A 15,901-nucleotide genomic window follows, 5' to 3' on the forward strand; every position below is an offset into this window, starting at 1 on the left:
TTCATTCTCCCTCCCTCACTGGGTACCATTCAAATTCCACTGGCCTCCTCTTCAGTGCAGGAGACAGTATCCAAGTGTTGAATCTACGCAACTGTAAAAAGCAACCAAATGCAAGAATGCCCCCGCTGTGTTCTGCTTCTGCGAGTCCTCTCCTTAGCATCCTGTCATCCCTAAATATTAAGAAGGCATCTCTCTGCTGAAGGACTGGCTGAAAGACAATCTGACAAGAAAGATGTGGCTTACAGATTTCAAAACGACACAAAAATGTTTACAAGTTTTCATCATTTGTATGTATTATTCATAACAATACAGAGCAGCTAAGCAAGGACCCACATTAATATTGCATTGTTTGCTGTAAGGAGTTCCTGTCAAAGGAATGGGAAAAGGCCTTAAATCGCACCGCGTCTCACACTATCTCTTTCAGCGCTCTTCAGTTGACCCTCACCGTCTCTCTCTTTCTCGTTCTCTCATTAGTTAAGTTGTGAAGTCGCCAGCATTTTCGGGATCCTTCCTTTATTTTTCATCTAGAACAAAATAGCCCTCAAGGAGCGAACGGCTCCACTAGGTGTTTTTTTCTTCTACTTCTGCACAGCATTCATCTATGTTAGCAAGAACTTTAAATACAACCCAATGATAGGACGACAACAACTCTCCTATCTCAGCTTCAGATTTGGTCATGAAAACAACCATCGTCACAATTTAAAATGCTATTTATCAGAAGGACAAAAGAAAAAAAAGTCTCTTACTTCACTGAATCATGCATGGTTTTGCACACATGTAGAAGGGCGTTGAGTATGACGGGGTCTTTGGTTGGTTCTTGTTGGTGCCTAAAAGCAAAATATACATATTTTGGAAAACAAGATATGAAAACATTCTCTGTAGTTAAAAAGCAAAGGGTTGCTGTAAGTAGGCCTGCACTTGCAATAGGGCGTCTCACTCCACCATAAGATCTCAGAAGTCTTACTGTTTGAATTATAGCTCCCAGAATGCCACAGTCAGAAGGGGGAAGGGCAACTTCTGGTAGTTAAAATGAAAGAAAAAACCAACACGTCCTGTTATATTTCCAAATTCTGTGAGGTTCGCTGAACAAAATATATCCAGGATAGTTGTGATAATGGGAGGAGGGAGTAAGGTAAAGTTCCAGTCAGAGATATCCTCACCCAAGTGTCAGCTGTTAAGACTTAAAAGCAGAGACAAATTTATATACAATGTAAAAGGGACATAATAACTTGGTTAAACCCCTGGCTCTCGCTGTTAGGCCTAGAAAAACATGGGGAGGAGTCGTCTGACTTTTGGATGAGGGATTGGTGGACAGCAATATCTTTATGCCCCCCCTCCCCGCCACAGCTTTTCTTCTGCAAAAACTGCTCTCAGACTTTAGCGAGCCTATCAAGGAACTTGCACAAGGTTAATCTGCCCTACATCAATAATGCAGCTGTTACGTACTCCAGTCCAGCCCTACCATTATACAGTGGTGCCTCGCTTAGCGATGTTAATCCATGCAGCAAAAATCGCTGCTAAGAGATAACATCGCTAAGCGATTTTTTAAAGCCCATAGAAATGCATTAAAATGCGTTTAATGTGTTCCTATGGGCTTAAAAACTAACCTTATGCGAAAATCCTCCATTGTGGCGGCCATTTTCGGTGCCTCTAAAGTGAGGCAAAACAGCGGGCGGCCATTTTGGAACCGCCAATCAGCTGGCCGAAAATGAGGGCTTTGCGATGATCGCTTCCCCGCGATCATCGCAAAGCAAATTTTCCCCATAGGAAACATCACAAAGCGATTGCTTTTGCGATCACAAAAACAGCGTCGCTAAGCGATTTTGCCGTAAAACGGAGCGATCGTTAAGCGAGGTACCACTGTACAGAATGAGGCAGGGGCTATCTTAGGCAACACATTGTTATTCACTTCATTGTCCTTGTGTTTTTCCTCCAGCAGAAAGGTTATTTGAGCGATTTTCTATGTCCTATGCCAAAGTAACTTGGCTAAGTTTGGGCAGCACACGTCTTGGCTGGGGCCAAAGCACAAGGACACCCCTTGCTACTCTGCCTCAGGCAGCAAGCTATCTTGCCTGGCCACTGAATATACATGTTAGTTTCCAGCAGTGCCTTCTGCTTGCCCAGAGGCTAGAACAACATTTAGCCTGGCAATTAGTGGTTCTTTCCACTGATGTGGATTACTGTTTTCCTGCTGTGTAAACGTCTTGTCACAGAAAATAAGCATTCATTCCAAGTGCTCTTCAATTACAGGGCATTAAAGTGTTGTCTTTTCTGTCTACCACATTGCAAAGATGCTACTGCAGCTCATGCGGACAGCTCCTGATTCAACAGGATACACTGCAATCATCACAAACCAGAACTGAGGTGGAGGGGCAACTTCCCCAAAACAATCCAAAATGGCTGCCAAGGAAACAGGGCACCGCGGGGTATATGGTCTTCCCTCCCTCCTTTTTATTCTTATAACAACCCTGCAAGATGGACAGGCTAGCCTGGGGTCACGGCGTGAACTTCATGGCTCATTGAACCAAAGTCTCCTAAGGCTAGCCCAACACTCCAACCACCACACTATGGGCTTCGTAATCCTCCATGGCTAGAGTTCGTGCAGAACGCACAGCTTCTCACGGGCAGACACCTTGCTTGAAGGCACAGACATCAAGGCAGGGTCAGCAGATAAAAGTTCTGTTCCTACCTGTGCAGTGAGCATAGGAAGAGGGCTGATAGTTTGGAGAAATGATGGTTTGCTTGGACCAGGAAGGGAATCAGAGCAGAGGGGGAAGTGCATGAAGCCAAGGCAGAGGCAGGATTTGGCCATTACACATGAAAAAGTCTTTGCTTTATTTCATGGATGGAAACCTCCAGCTCTCCATCAGACTGGCTATATTGGCGACTGGCTATACTGGCCAGAGCTGACTGGAATTGTAGTCTATGAACATCTGAAGAACCACAAATTGTTCACCCCTGCTTTACTGGGATTCCACCCTAGATACTTCCCACCATATGCCACAACCATCTATCCACCATCTTGCAGAATGATAAGGACAACGGCCCCAATTACGGTGGCCTTTTACACAGAGATGTCAGATGAGCGAAGCAGCCTTGGGGGTGCACTGCGCTCACCCTTTCACTCCCAACTGAGACGGCCAACACAGCCCGGGGGTGGTGGGTGGTGGGCAGGGAGGAAATAAATGGAAAATTCTGCCATCTCCGAAGAGAAGGAGGCAGCTGGCCCCAGTCGACAGAGAATGCCAGCCACTTAGCTGGAGATCCCGGGGGAATCTGTGTGAAGATGAGGAAGAGGGAATGCAGGCTTTCTAACAGGACAGGCACCTCCTAGGAAAATACCCTTACATAGACTCTAGCCAGCAACAGAATAACAAAGAGCACAATAGTCTCTGGAATATTGCTTCAGGCTTTTCAGACACTCTGGCCAATCAATAAAAAGAAGAGGGAGAAAAAGAGCCGGGGTCAAACTGAAGCAATTGATCCCATGCCCTTTGCTTTGTTGCTCTCGGTCCAATAATGTGCAAAAGGGACCAACAGTGTAGCTCTGAAGACAACAGATGATGCCAGGGGTTGATGGGAACTGAAAATAAAGAGTAAATACCTTCACAGTAAAATAGTCCCCTGCATATTCTAGGTAGGACATAATCTTCTGCACAGTAGCAAACAGCCCCCCCCCCCACCAAGTATGGCCCCTTACCAGTTTGCTTTCTATAAATCCGTCTCCCAAAAGGAAGGTAAAGGTAAAGGTTCCCCTTGACAATTTTTTTGTCCAGTCGTGTTCGACTCTAGGGGGCGGTGCTCATCCCCGTTTCCAAGCCGTAGAGCCAGCGTTTTGTCCGAAGACAATCTTCCATGGTCACATGGCCAGTGCGACTTAGACACGGAACGCTGTTACCTTCCCACCGAGGTGGTCCCTATTGATCTACTCGCATTTTGCATGCTTTCGAACTGCTAGGTTGGCAGGAGCTGGGACAAGCGACGGGAGCTCACTCCGTCACGTGGATTCGATCTTACGACTGCTGGTCTTCTGACCCTGCAGCACAGGCTTCTGTGGTTTAGCCCGCAGCGCCACCACGTCCCAAAAGGAAGAGACATAAAAAAAACCCAAGCAACCTATTGATTTGATGTTTGCCACTGGGAGACTGGAGTGAAATTGTGCAACAATTAAAATAAAATCAACCAAAAACAGATCCAAGGAATTACAGGTATGTACATGTTCCTCTTTTGATATTACATATATGGGGGCAGATATCTGACATACAATGGAATTTATTTGCAATACAAGATGAAGTTAGTTTGGGACAGTAAAATGTTTCCAAACACTCAGAGAAAGTAAATACGCTGCTGTTGTAGTGAGGGAACACTGTATTTCGCCTTAAATAGAGACCAAGGTTTCTTAGAGCACTGCACAAATTAATAACCCAGCTTTGTGTAATATCTTGTGGGTACAAAACAGATCCTCCTTTGACAGATCCTGTTCCATTAAGAATTTTTGGAATTCCTGTGACAGCCAAGTCTACCCAGCATACAGCTTATCACTCTCTGACTAGTACTGATAGTCCCACTCCTGTATTAATAAACCAATGGAACTCTGTGAATTATCTATATTCTCACCTGGATTTAACTCTTACCACCACAGGAATAAATACAGGGGGCATGCAATTACACTCCTTGTTTTTGAAGAATTGGATTTTCATCCACAAACGCTCACACTGCAATAAATCTGTTAGTCGTCTTCTTCCTTTTTACATTTTTGCCAACATGCCACAGTACTTGGAATGCCACTGCCAGTCATCACAAACTAATGTTTTTATATTACTAAACCAATCAGAAGTTAACACGCAAGGATTTTATGACCCATTACTATACAAGATCAACGAAGCATAACACTGCGCTATTCATAAATAGATCAAGAAAGTCAAGAAATGCCCCAGGAGACGTTTCTTTAGACTGTTTTCACAAGACTAAATTGTCAACACTTCAACATTTCTAAAGTAAAAAAGAATGAAAAGAACTCCTTGCTTTTAAATTCTGCAAGGAGAACTTTTGGTCTCACTACCAAAAAGCGATTAAAAAGAGAAATAAAACACTTGAAAGAGTGTATTCAACACTGAAATAGAAGCTATTTGCTGTTCTGACTTGTTTTAATTAATGAGGCGCTGACTTCTTTGCTTCTGCACTGGCGCTTGAAACACCCATATGGTCATGTGTTTATATCACAGCTGCAGTCAGCAAAGCAGAGAAGCATATGGTAAAGCATTGGTTTGGCCCAATAAAGCTGCTGCATATAAAACAACAAACATATAAGCAGAAGGCTTTCATTCCTTAAATCAGCTAATTGAGCAAAAGCCTTTTTAAAAGGCTCAAAAAGTACCATCAATTAATCAGGCAAATTTTTCTAAGAATTTAAATAAGCAGGATCTGCAAGAAAATATTGCTATCTGTTTTCACCTCCTAATATAATTGTTCCTAGGTAGCCATTTATTTCTCCATCCCTCTGCCCCTTTTCTATTTTTTCTTCCCAAGTGACTCCCCACACTCTGTAGTTCTAGAACGTGCTCATTCTCAGAGGAACATTTTGGAGTGAAGGTTCTCTGGAAAGAGATGCATGGTGGATCTCTCCTGTGTCTACAAACTTCTGGAGTCCTGAGGCCTGCTGTCACTTTCTCTTGTTTCTCAATGGCTACAGTTCTGCTTGTGCTCAACATCTGGTTTGACCGGCAGAGGAAAGGATACTCAGAAAATCTCTAGATGTCAGGCACCTTCTTTAAAGAAGGCATTCATTCTCACAGGTGTTAGAATACGTCTTTAAAGGTAGTGCCAGCTGCCAAGTACAGCTGCCACTGTCTAAAAACAAGAAGCATGCTTATGTCTTCAAAAACAGTGTTCTAAAAATACTGTACAACACCCCCCCCCAAAATGCAATTTAATTAATTAAATAGATGTCTTTAATTAGGCAACAGTTCCAAGGTGTAGAGACTGTAGCAGAGATTTCTGTTGCAATAACACAGGGCACAATCCGGCCCCAAAGGATGCCAGCACTTCACAGACAAGTGAACAAAGCTCGGCACATACATCTCTTGAACCCATGGGCAAATGATAGACCACTCTCCGTAACTGACAGATTATCAGCTTAACAGTGAGTGTTTATTCAGGCTACACATCCTTGCATTTCTGATCTGCACTTCCCAAACAGTTTGCTCATATTCAAGTACATCACTGGACTGTATCCAGCCTGTCCACAGCAAAATATATTTTTTACATAACATGATTGCTCTAATGCATTTCATTTCATAACAAGCTATTTATATAAATAACTGATCAATAGGAATTATACTGCATTTAAATTCTCTTTTGAGACAAATCCTTAGTGCCTATTAAGAATCTTTCCAATGTCAAATGGACTGCAGACACATCCAATCCGTTGCACTTAACAACCCTTCAACGGATTGTCCAGATTCTCTAGAGTGCATTTAATCACACCGCTTTATACTTACTTAATAAAAGCTTCCATGATGCACTTGCAAACCTCCACTCTCACACTTTCTTTCTGGAACATGTCCAAGAATGGCAGGAATTTCTCCTAAAAAGTCAGTGAAAATACCATCATGTTGAGTAATCAAGGTTCAAGCATGATCTTGGTTTCTGTATGATAGGACTGAAATCATTGTTAATGATCCAAGGAAAAATTCACTCCCCAAACTGAAAAACATTTAGAAACTGAGTGGATAATTTTATCCACTCAAACCAACTTAACCAATTTAAGGCATGAAACTACCTTGTTGGTCAATCCAGCCTAGGAATTGTGCATGTGTAGCCCTCCTCGTCTAGGTTCCTGGACTACCACACTCATCATCCTTTGTCTATGCTGATGCAAGGTGTAGTCCTATAACATTTGAAGAGCCACATGTTCTATGATTCCGATCTAACCCATAACGTCTGATTCAACTGGCAGCAGCCTTTCAAGGTGTCCGAAAGAAAAATTATGCAGAACCTACTGTATTACCTGAAATCTTCCAAGAGAGATATTATGGAATGAGTCTTCAGGTCTTTGCATGCTGGACTTGGGATCTACTACAGAGCTATAACCATGCCTGGTTACAAATCACTGGAGAGATGATTTCATTTCTTTATCTCACTTTCCTCAGGGTATTGTACGTAACTGTCCCACACTCCTACCCCACAAGGCCACTTATGGCTCAGTTTCACGACCAGGTGAAGATCTGAACATTTTAATCCCCTCTATGCCATGTCCCATAAGGAAGGGACAAGGAAATGGGAAAGATCAAAACAACTCAAAACTTATATTAAAGTAACAAAAACCATATTTTAAAACAATACAGTCATGTGACACCTCAAATACTAAATTAACCAAGGCATACATTCTCATAGATACTGGCCACTGTTCTCATGCCATAATAAGCTTTTTAGCCTATAACTCTTTGGTGGTTTTCCTGCAACAGACTTAACATTGGTGAAAATTCTTAGTTAAATAGCACAAACAGCTCAGACGACTTCAAGGTTAAAGAGATGAATATAGAAAAGCCAAGAAAAGTCATTCTTGCTTTGTGTTGGTTCCCGCTCCCCCCCCCCCCCCGACTTTGGCCTTTCAGATTCCAGGGTCACCCCCTTGCACCACTGGGATGGCAAAAGAAAACAGCTGCTTCCAGGAGGACCCATGGGAATGAGGCTTCCACCCATCCTGCTCCTTTATCTCCCCTTGTTCTACCATTTCCAAAAGAAGATGCAAAGTGTTTTCCCTCATTTTCAAGAACAAATAATTCAATTCATCAGTGATCCTCATACTTACCAATGAAAAGAGCACAGAGAAGTCATGAAAATAGGTGATGACCTTCTGAACAATTGACTGAAGCTAAGATCAGGAAGGGAGAGGAAAGAAAGACATACATTAAGGAAGCTTTGTGTTATATCAACTCCTACTCTACTTCCCTTATCTTAAACCCCATTTGTTTTTGGCCCTGCCTTCTCTTTTTTTGCTGACAATTTACATAGTCTTCCATGGAACATATTTTCCTTCCAAGTCACAGAAATAATTATAATTTATTTGCATTTAAAGCCACCCAGAAATCTCCAACATGTTCTGTGCTTCTTATTTTGATAAAATCGTTTGTGTTTGTTTGCTTATGGGCTGGGCCTACTTGTATGTTTGATAGAACTTTTCTTTTACCTGGGGATAGGCCTCTTCAAAGGCCCGATCCGGAGTCATGTGTTTGATGATATCTGCCAAAATAGTATTGACCTCCCGCTTCTGCAGAATCCAAGTTAAAATGTCACAAAACAGCAGTAAAATGAAATAAATTCAACTTAACAAAACCAGACAAAGTAAGAAACTGCATTACAAAGCTACACAGCTGAGAATAATCATACATAACTGGGGTTAAAGTACTAGGAATTTAGAAAATGTATTAGATTTCAATGGTCAAAGCTCAAATCTAATCCAGAATCAAAATTGACATCCTTCTCCTTGCTAAACAGTGAAGTCAATTATACAGAATGGTAAGTTACTCTCTTTGGGCTATCTACAGTAATGAAATTTAATCAAGTGAAATGTATAGTACTGGAGTTAATGCAGGCATAAGTGTGCAACAGGATTCTGGCCAAAAGGTTTTATGATTAAAAGTCTTTAATGGGCCAAGTTCTACTCTCCTCTGCTTAAAAAAAAATTTTTTTTGAGAAAAGAGAAAAAGAAATCAAAAGTAAAATAAGGGTTAGTTCCACAAGTGCTTGCTGTCTTTTTCAACCCTCTTCTCAAACACAGAAGTTAATTTGTCATGTGAACAATTATCTAGAGGCAATCTGAAACACATTCTTATACAAAAAAAAATCAATCCCAAATATTTTTGATAGAATCCACATCAAATATTATAAAGTATACAGAGATGCTAGGTGGCAAGAGAGAACAAAATTTCAACATCCACATACCGTGAAATGCCTGCAGGTATATTCCACCCAGATTTCTGCACAGTTGATATAATCCTGAAAATAAAATGCATGTAAGTACAAAACACTTCTAGAAATTTATTTGAAGTACCTCCACCATAGCCTAAACTCACACCTATTATTGATAAAGCCATATCCCAAAGATACAATAAAGACACAACTGCGTGTACCATTCTTAAACAAAGCATTTCATGATTTGAACAGGTATTGCATGAGGAATAATAAATATTCATTCATTCATTCATTCATTCATTCTTGTATCCTACTCCCATTAGTATCACAGCACTACACTGGGCGGGTTACAACTCATAAAATAGAAAACAAAAATAAAAATAGAGATATTAAAACAAACAGCAATAACCCTAATAGATTAATGTGGGAAGTACATGACAAAGAGATCCTTCATGCAGTGTTTTGGAGAAGCCAGAGCGCAGAGCTGAAGGGAGGGGATTTCCTGTTAATCAGATATGGCATCATGTACCAACCTGTTTTTCAATAGCATAGCTTTAGCGAGGGCAACCACAAATTGTTAACATATGTTATTGTTAACATTAAAGATCTTTACTAGGGTGGTTTTTAATGTGCTTTTAATACTGCATTTACTCACAAGTTTTTAATACGATATTTGTTTAATTCTTTTTTAATACTGTAATTATTGTTTTTAGGTTTCACTTTTTTTATTCTGTAAGGCATCTTGAGTCCTTTTTAGGAGAAAGGTGGGGTGACAACATTTTAAATAAATAAAATTGCTGTGAGCCATTTGTATTTGTGCAATTTTTTTTCAGGGTGGTTTGAATGGAAAGTTCACATCCATTAGGTTTACAAAAGACCTACTCCAAGTGGAGCTGAAAACTGTTAGACGTGGTGAAGGACTATCATTATAAACACCTGAAATTCAAATATCATTCCTACATCATTTTCTTGGCATGCATATACAAGCTAGGTGACACAGAGTGGTCCTCACCGACCAGATAGGCGGGGTATGAATTAAATAAATAAAATAAATAAATAAATTCTCAAGACAAAATATACAGAAATGACCAGGTTTGTGACTGCAGCTGCACCACCAAAAACCTGTCCTACCTGTGGGTTCTTTAACTTCGTGATAACCTTCCAGGCTTCATTTAAAATCTGAAGCCGATCACTTTCGGGTGGATCCGCTAAGGCCAGGTTGCTCCCCAAAGAACGAAAGAGAAGATGCTGTGAAGATACAACAGAAAGAACATCCACTTCACAGAGCCCATTGGTTTTCACTTGAATAAACAGAAACTGGGGTAGAAATGAACAGGTCCTTTACAGAGATGGGGGCATTCGTATATGAATACCCTCGCACAGGTGGACACAACAAGGGTCCAGTCCCCTGGGGCCGGACTGTCCACTCACCAATCGCTCCATAGCTCACAGTCAACCCATCAGCCTGGCAGGGAGGCTTGTCTTCCCACGTCCTTCCTGGAGTGGCTCGTCAACCATGAGCTCCGGAGCCATTGAAAGGGAGCACGGAGCCCGTGGCGGCAGCGGATGGGTGAGTAGACCCTCATTATGTCCACCTGTGCAGGGGTATTTGTATTCGTATACGAATACTTCCATCTCTAGTCCCTTATCTTAAAATATATCTATTTTACGTGACTCCCAGGAGGAAGAATACAAATTGCCCCAAGCCGTGTCTGAAGTTTTTCAGTAGGAAAACACAAACATGGAAATAAAGCTATGAATGCCTCAGATAGGTCAACATTATAGTTGGTGCTGAATGAAAAAAAAAACCTCCAGGTGAACTCATACAAACATCATCAATTAGATCTGCATAACAGCAGCATCATGGAACATGCACTGCAAGGTGGAATCACACACACACACTTGTGCAAATAATCAAGAACATCTATTTAGTTCAGCTGAAATATTTTCAAAATGTGAATTGGCTGATCAATTAAAAAGTGTAAGAAACACAAGGCACCTCTCTTCTTTGAAATCTAGACGGTGCCCAAAGCTGAGTTTACCATGGAGAAGGCGAATCAGCTTGTGTTCCGAAGAGACCCAATGCAAGAAAAAGAACAAAAAGGGTGACTCCTACAAAGCACAAATATCTGCTGTGAGGTCTCATGACATTGACTTAAGAGGCACATTTCCACAACAACAAGGCTTACCTTGGGAAAGCCGGATTCATCACACTCCTTTATCATGGCAATAAAATCCATGGACCTTGCAGCAATAAATTCAGCTCTGAAGGCAGACATTACTGAATTCAAAAGCAAGGCACTGGAAGAAATATGATCCGTATCAGTACTAAATACCAAACACACACATTCCCATTTGTTTTAATCTTTCAGTAGAGTAGACCCTTGTAAAAGCAGAACGGCAGACTGTTCTTGTTACTGCACAAAAGGAGTGCCTCTCATCCTCCAGTTCCTTCCCCTACTCACAAAAGCACCTTCTTCACTGTGGGGAGGAGCAACTTCCCACGATGGAGAGGGAGAGAAGGAGTCTCGCCTCAAGAGTCCTGGGACAGGACTCGGGAGATCTAGGTTTGAGGCTCTGTACAGCTAACGAGATGTATTCGGTGGGCGATCTAGAGCCAGGGAGATTTCCAAGCCTGACTGACCTTGCAAGGTTGTTGGGAAGAGAAAGAAAGAAGATGCTTTATGTTCATTAGAGGAAAGGAGAGATAGAAAGAGGCCTAATAAATGCAAAATAGTATTTAAAGTGGTGTATATATAGACATATACACACAGACACACACACACACACACAGACACACACACACACACACACACACAGTGGTGCCTCGCTTTGCGATTGCCTCGCATTATGACAAAACCGCATTACGATGATCTTTTTGCGATCGCAAAATAATGGTCTGAATAGGGTTTTTTCGCTTTGCAATGATCGGTTCCCTGCTTTGGGAACCGATTCTTCACAAAATGACGATTTTCCAACAGCTGATTGGCGGTTTCAAAATGGCCGCTGGGTAAATAAAATGGTTCCCCACTGGTTTCTGGGACAGATTCCTTGCAAGACAGCCACCGAAAATGGCCGCCCTATGGAGGATCTTCGCTGGACGGTGAGTTTCCAGCCCACTGGAACGCATTGAAGGGGTTTCAATGCTTTTCAATGGGCTTTTTATTTTCGCATTATGACGTTTCCGTTCTACAGCGATTTCGCTGGAACAAATTAACGTCGTAATGCAAGGCACTACTTTATAAGTTACTCCTTCCACCATCTAGTGGCCAAAACATTTTAATTTTTTTGTTTTAATTTGGGGATGTATGGGAGGCCTTCATGGGTGGGTGGCTGTGTCAAAACATGGCCCAAAAAAATACCTCTCCACAATTCCTAGGGAGCAGAGTAAATTTTTGAATCAAATGTTGCTAAAATGTTGAATATATTAAATGTTGGTATAATATAATACATTGGCGTAATATAATATATATCACTGAAAGTATGAGGAAGAGTAAAGGTGGAAAGAGAAGATGAATTTCTTAGATGAGTAACATCAGAGACCGGCTGGCTTAATAACCTAGCCACAGAGTGAAAATTAGGTAACTGAGATGGCACTCGGAAAGAGAGGGGGGACACTAGGCAGAGGGGGGCACTTACGGCTATCAAGGTTTGGGAAGGTATGGCCCTCCTGCAAATTCCATGATTCCTTACTATCAGCTGGGGCAAATGGGAGCTGCAGTCCAAAAACATTTAGGGTGTTGTCCACCCTAAGCAAAAGCATTCTGCGAAAGAAGTCTGCCAAATACTGGACACTACTAGATAGACCGACCACAATGGCTCGACTCAATACGAAGGAGGCCTGTTATGCTTCACAATGTGCAGCTCTTCCTCAGTGCCCCCTCTTGCTGCAGGTGATGGGGCAGGTTTGTGCACAGATACACACACACCAATTCGAAGATCAGTGCTTGCCCCCCCCCAGCCTCCCCAGGAATCAAAAGCCGTGTTCAATCACACAGAAAAAAACAGTGTGGGCTAAAGCCTTCTTCTCCTGAGCCCAGTGTTTACAGGGAGGGGCAGGTTTCTGACCCCACAGTATGGCTTTCTAAAAGGATTTCCGATTGCAGCCCTTCTGGCATTAAAAACAAGCCAACCTAAGTTCTGCCAGCGTACTTACTTATTGCCAAGCTTCTTGCATCTTTCCATCATCTCGGTCAGCAAAACCTACAAAAGTTAATTTCATGAGATGGGGAAGTGAACCATTCAACTAGAACAGCCTTTGCTCAATCATTCTTTACAACAGACTTTAGTCTCTCAGCGGATAACGTATATTAAGATGCAGCCCACTAACATTTTCTCTGAGGGAGGGCCTGATTCCAATCTTTCTGAAAGAGACACGATCTTTCCTAAGTCCAAATGGGTGAGAATAACACCAACTCTATACAGAAGGTACTTTCCATGCCTTCCCATAGTTCAGCACATTATGCATTTGGCTACCACGTGAACTCAGTCCCATACAATTGTCACAATCAAGTGCTAGGGGGAAAGTGAGGGTCTGAGTAATTCCAGCGCTATTGGCTGCGCACCCCCTTGGGAGGAGTTGCAGAGGAAAAGATTACAGTGGTGCCTCGCTATACGATTGCCTCGTGGGACGAAAAACCCGCAAGACGATTGTTTTTTGCAATCACTATGGTGCCTCACAAGACTTTTTTTCCTATGACCATGCTTCGCAAGATTTTTTTTTTAGACTGATGCTTTGCAAGACTTTTTTTTTTTAGACCAATGCATAGGGAACCTCGCAAGATGATTTTTTCACAAGATGACGATTTTCATGGAACAAATTAAAATCGTCTTGCGAGGCACCACTGTATATTAACCTGGGACTCTGGGCACTGACATCAAAGCAGCAATACAGTGATAAGAGAGACGGACCAGGATTCAACAGTCACCATGCAAGTTGCAAGTTTCATGGCTTGGTGTGGACTAGATCTGGATGTGCAAAGTCTGAGACCAGCTCTCTAACCACTACAGCTCTCTGATGTGATGCTCCTAATTTTGGCTATTAATTCAATGGCCTTCTCCCACAACATCACTGCTGTGAGTCTGCCACAAGCTAAAGGCCAGCACCAAGCACGAGATAGAGGGCCAAGTGTTCCTGTTGTTAGCTCCCATTCAGGAAACATCAAATCCATCACCCCTAACTATCAGCTTCACAAAGGGACCGTCTCCCAGCAGCCCTAACAGTATTGTTTTTAAATGTGAACACGAAAGAGATTTCTTGCTGGAACAAGATTTTGCTTTATGTGCTTTTTTCAAAGATTGGGAAAACTGAGCCAAAAGTGAGGATTGTGAAAGGTTTCATATTTCCACATGACTACATTTTAACTATCTTAGATTTTTTTTCTTTTCTTTTCTTTCTCTCTTTCAGGTTTTTTTTTCTCCCGACACCTTGACACACAATTGTATCTCATTAGAAAATAAAGTCTGGCTTCATACCATCCAAAGGGCGTTATAATGTGATGCTGATCAGATTTAAAAATAAAAGGAAGTGTAATCTGTCTATTGAAGGTGAGAAGCTAGTGTGAAGTATGACACCAGAAAGTTCCAGAAGAATATAACCAGCTCCTTTTGTCTGCACCAGAAAACATGCTGGCTGTAAAAAAAATGTTAATTTGTTAAATTATGTGTTTTTTTTAAATTGATTCAATTGGGGTTGTGGATTTAAACTATGCAGTCAGTAAATAACAACATCACTAAAAGGAAGCTTTCCAAACATTAAAAAGTGCTATTCTCTGTTGCTTCACAATTGCTGCTGCTGTTTCTAGCGATCAACTGAACAGCAGGGCAGGGAGGCCATTTAAAAGGTTCATTGTTTATTATTTATTTATTTATTTAGATTTCTACCCCAGCACTAAAACAGAGAGGCCCAGATCCTTTACTTCCCAGTCCCACATTGTTAACTGTTTCCCCCATCTCTCCACTGAGATAGTGGCAAGACTAAACAGAGAAGAGATTCAGATGTCTTCTCCCATGACCTCCTCCTGCTCACAATATTGCTCAGCTGAATGAGGAAGAAGGGGCTGGTCTGTCGTCAGCTGCCACCTCAAAGTGCTCCAGATGCCTTAAGACAGAGGCTCTCCATGAAGCTGACTTTCCCTTCCCTTTCCCTACGACTGATGTGCCCTCATTGGACTGGTGAGTTACAAGGAGAGACTTGGCATGGAAAGTGCAATTGCGCTCACTTCCGGCTTCCGGTTGGCTCCTGTGCAAACAGAACGTTGGACCACAAAGACCTTCAGTCTGATCCGCAGCGATTCTTCCTACTTGCTCACAGTCAACCCAGACCAGACAACCCAGAAGGGTTCTTGTTATGTTTTTATGGCACAGAGAATAAGAGCCGCCCTTGGAAATGATATCTGTTTGGACTACAGCTCCCACAATGCCTCAGTCACTGGGAATGCTATCTGAAAGCCATAATCTTAGGCCTAAACCCAACTGCTTGTCCCAGTTAAACCAGAAACACTGAATCAATCTTGACTTACTGTTTAGCAGTTGATTCAATGGGTCCATTCTAGCTGGGTCTGTCAAACTGAATTTAGACCCCCCCAAAAGCAACTTTTCTAAACTTGAACAAGGGTCCCAGTAGCTTCCCACTGCTGATCTGGCAAGATCTACTGAAATAAATGTCCCTTTTAAATTCCAGGCAACTGACTGGGCTAGTAGACAAGCATATAATTCCCACCTATTCACTGACAAAGGCCTGGAAAATAACTAGATGCCAGGCATAGTGAGAAACAGGAGTATGAATTATATTCTCCACTTTTTTTTTGCATCTTAGGCCACAATTTTATTTTATTTTTAAGTGCATTAGAATTCTGAAGCACCAGGGCTTCCATTAACATCTACAGCCTTAATTATATTAACAAGTTGGCATGTATCCTGCAGTCATGCACATTTCATGTTTGAAGTCCATCTGCTTTGGAATAATAGATTTTCCAAAAAACCT

At 41.9% G+C, this 15,901-nt stretch overlaps 1 protein-coding gene and 1 long non-coding RNA gene across 2 annotated transcripts in view; one reads left to right on the forward strand and one right to left on the reverse strand.

Annotated features, from left to right (window-relative positions):
* VPS35L (VPS35 endosomal protein sorting factor like) overlaps positions 1–15,901 on the reverse strand; it is a 96,263-nt gene that overhangs the window by 27,111 nt on the left and 53,251 nt on the right. Inside the window, exons 15-22 of the mRNA XM_078381235.1 lie at positions 13,073–13,119; positions 11,106–11,217; positions 10,048–10,164; positions 8,947–9,000; positions 8,192–8,272; positions 7,814–7,876; positions 6,501–6,586; positions 747–827 (exon numbers count right to left, since the gene is read on the reverse strand). Of these exons, the coding sequence (XP_078237361.1) occupies positions 747–827; positions 6,501–6,586; positions 7,814–7,876; positions 8,192–8,272; positions 8,947–9,000; positions 10,048–10,164; positions 11,106–11,217; positions 13,073–13,119 (641 nt within the window). The remainder of the gene's footprint in view (positions 1–746; positions 828–6,500; positions 6,587–7,813; positions 7,877–8,191; positions 8,273–8,946; positions 9,001–10,047; positions 10,165–11,105; positions 11,218–13,072; positions 13,120–15,901) is intronic.
* Positions 2,022–5,545, forward strand: LOC144584665 (uncharacterized). Its single transcript, XR_013539063.1, has 2 exons — positions 2,022–3,737; positions 4,093–5,545. It is a non-coding gene; the product is annotated as an uncharacterized LOC144584665 (long non-coding RNA).

Source organism: Pogona vitticeps, chromosome 13 (assembly GCF_051106095.1).
Source record: "Pogona vitticeps strain Pit_001003342236 chromosome 13, PviZW2.1, whole genome shotgun sequence".
Taxonomy (NCBI): domain Eukaryota; kingdom Metazoa; phylum Chordata; class Lepidosauria; order Squamata; family Agamidae; genus Pogona; species Pogona vitticeps.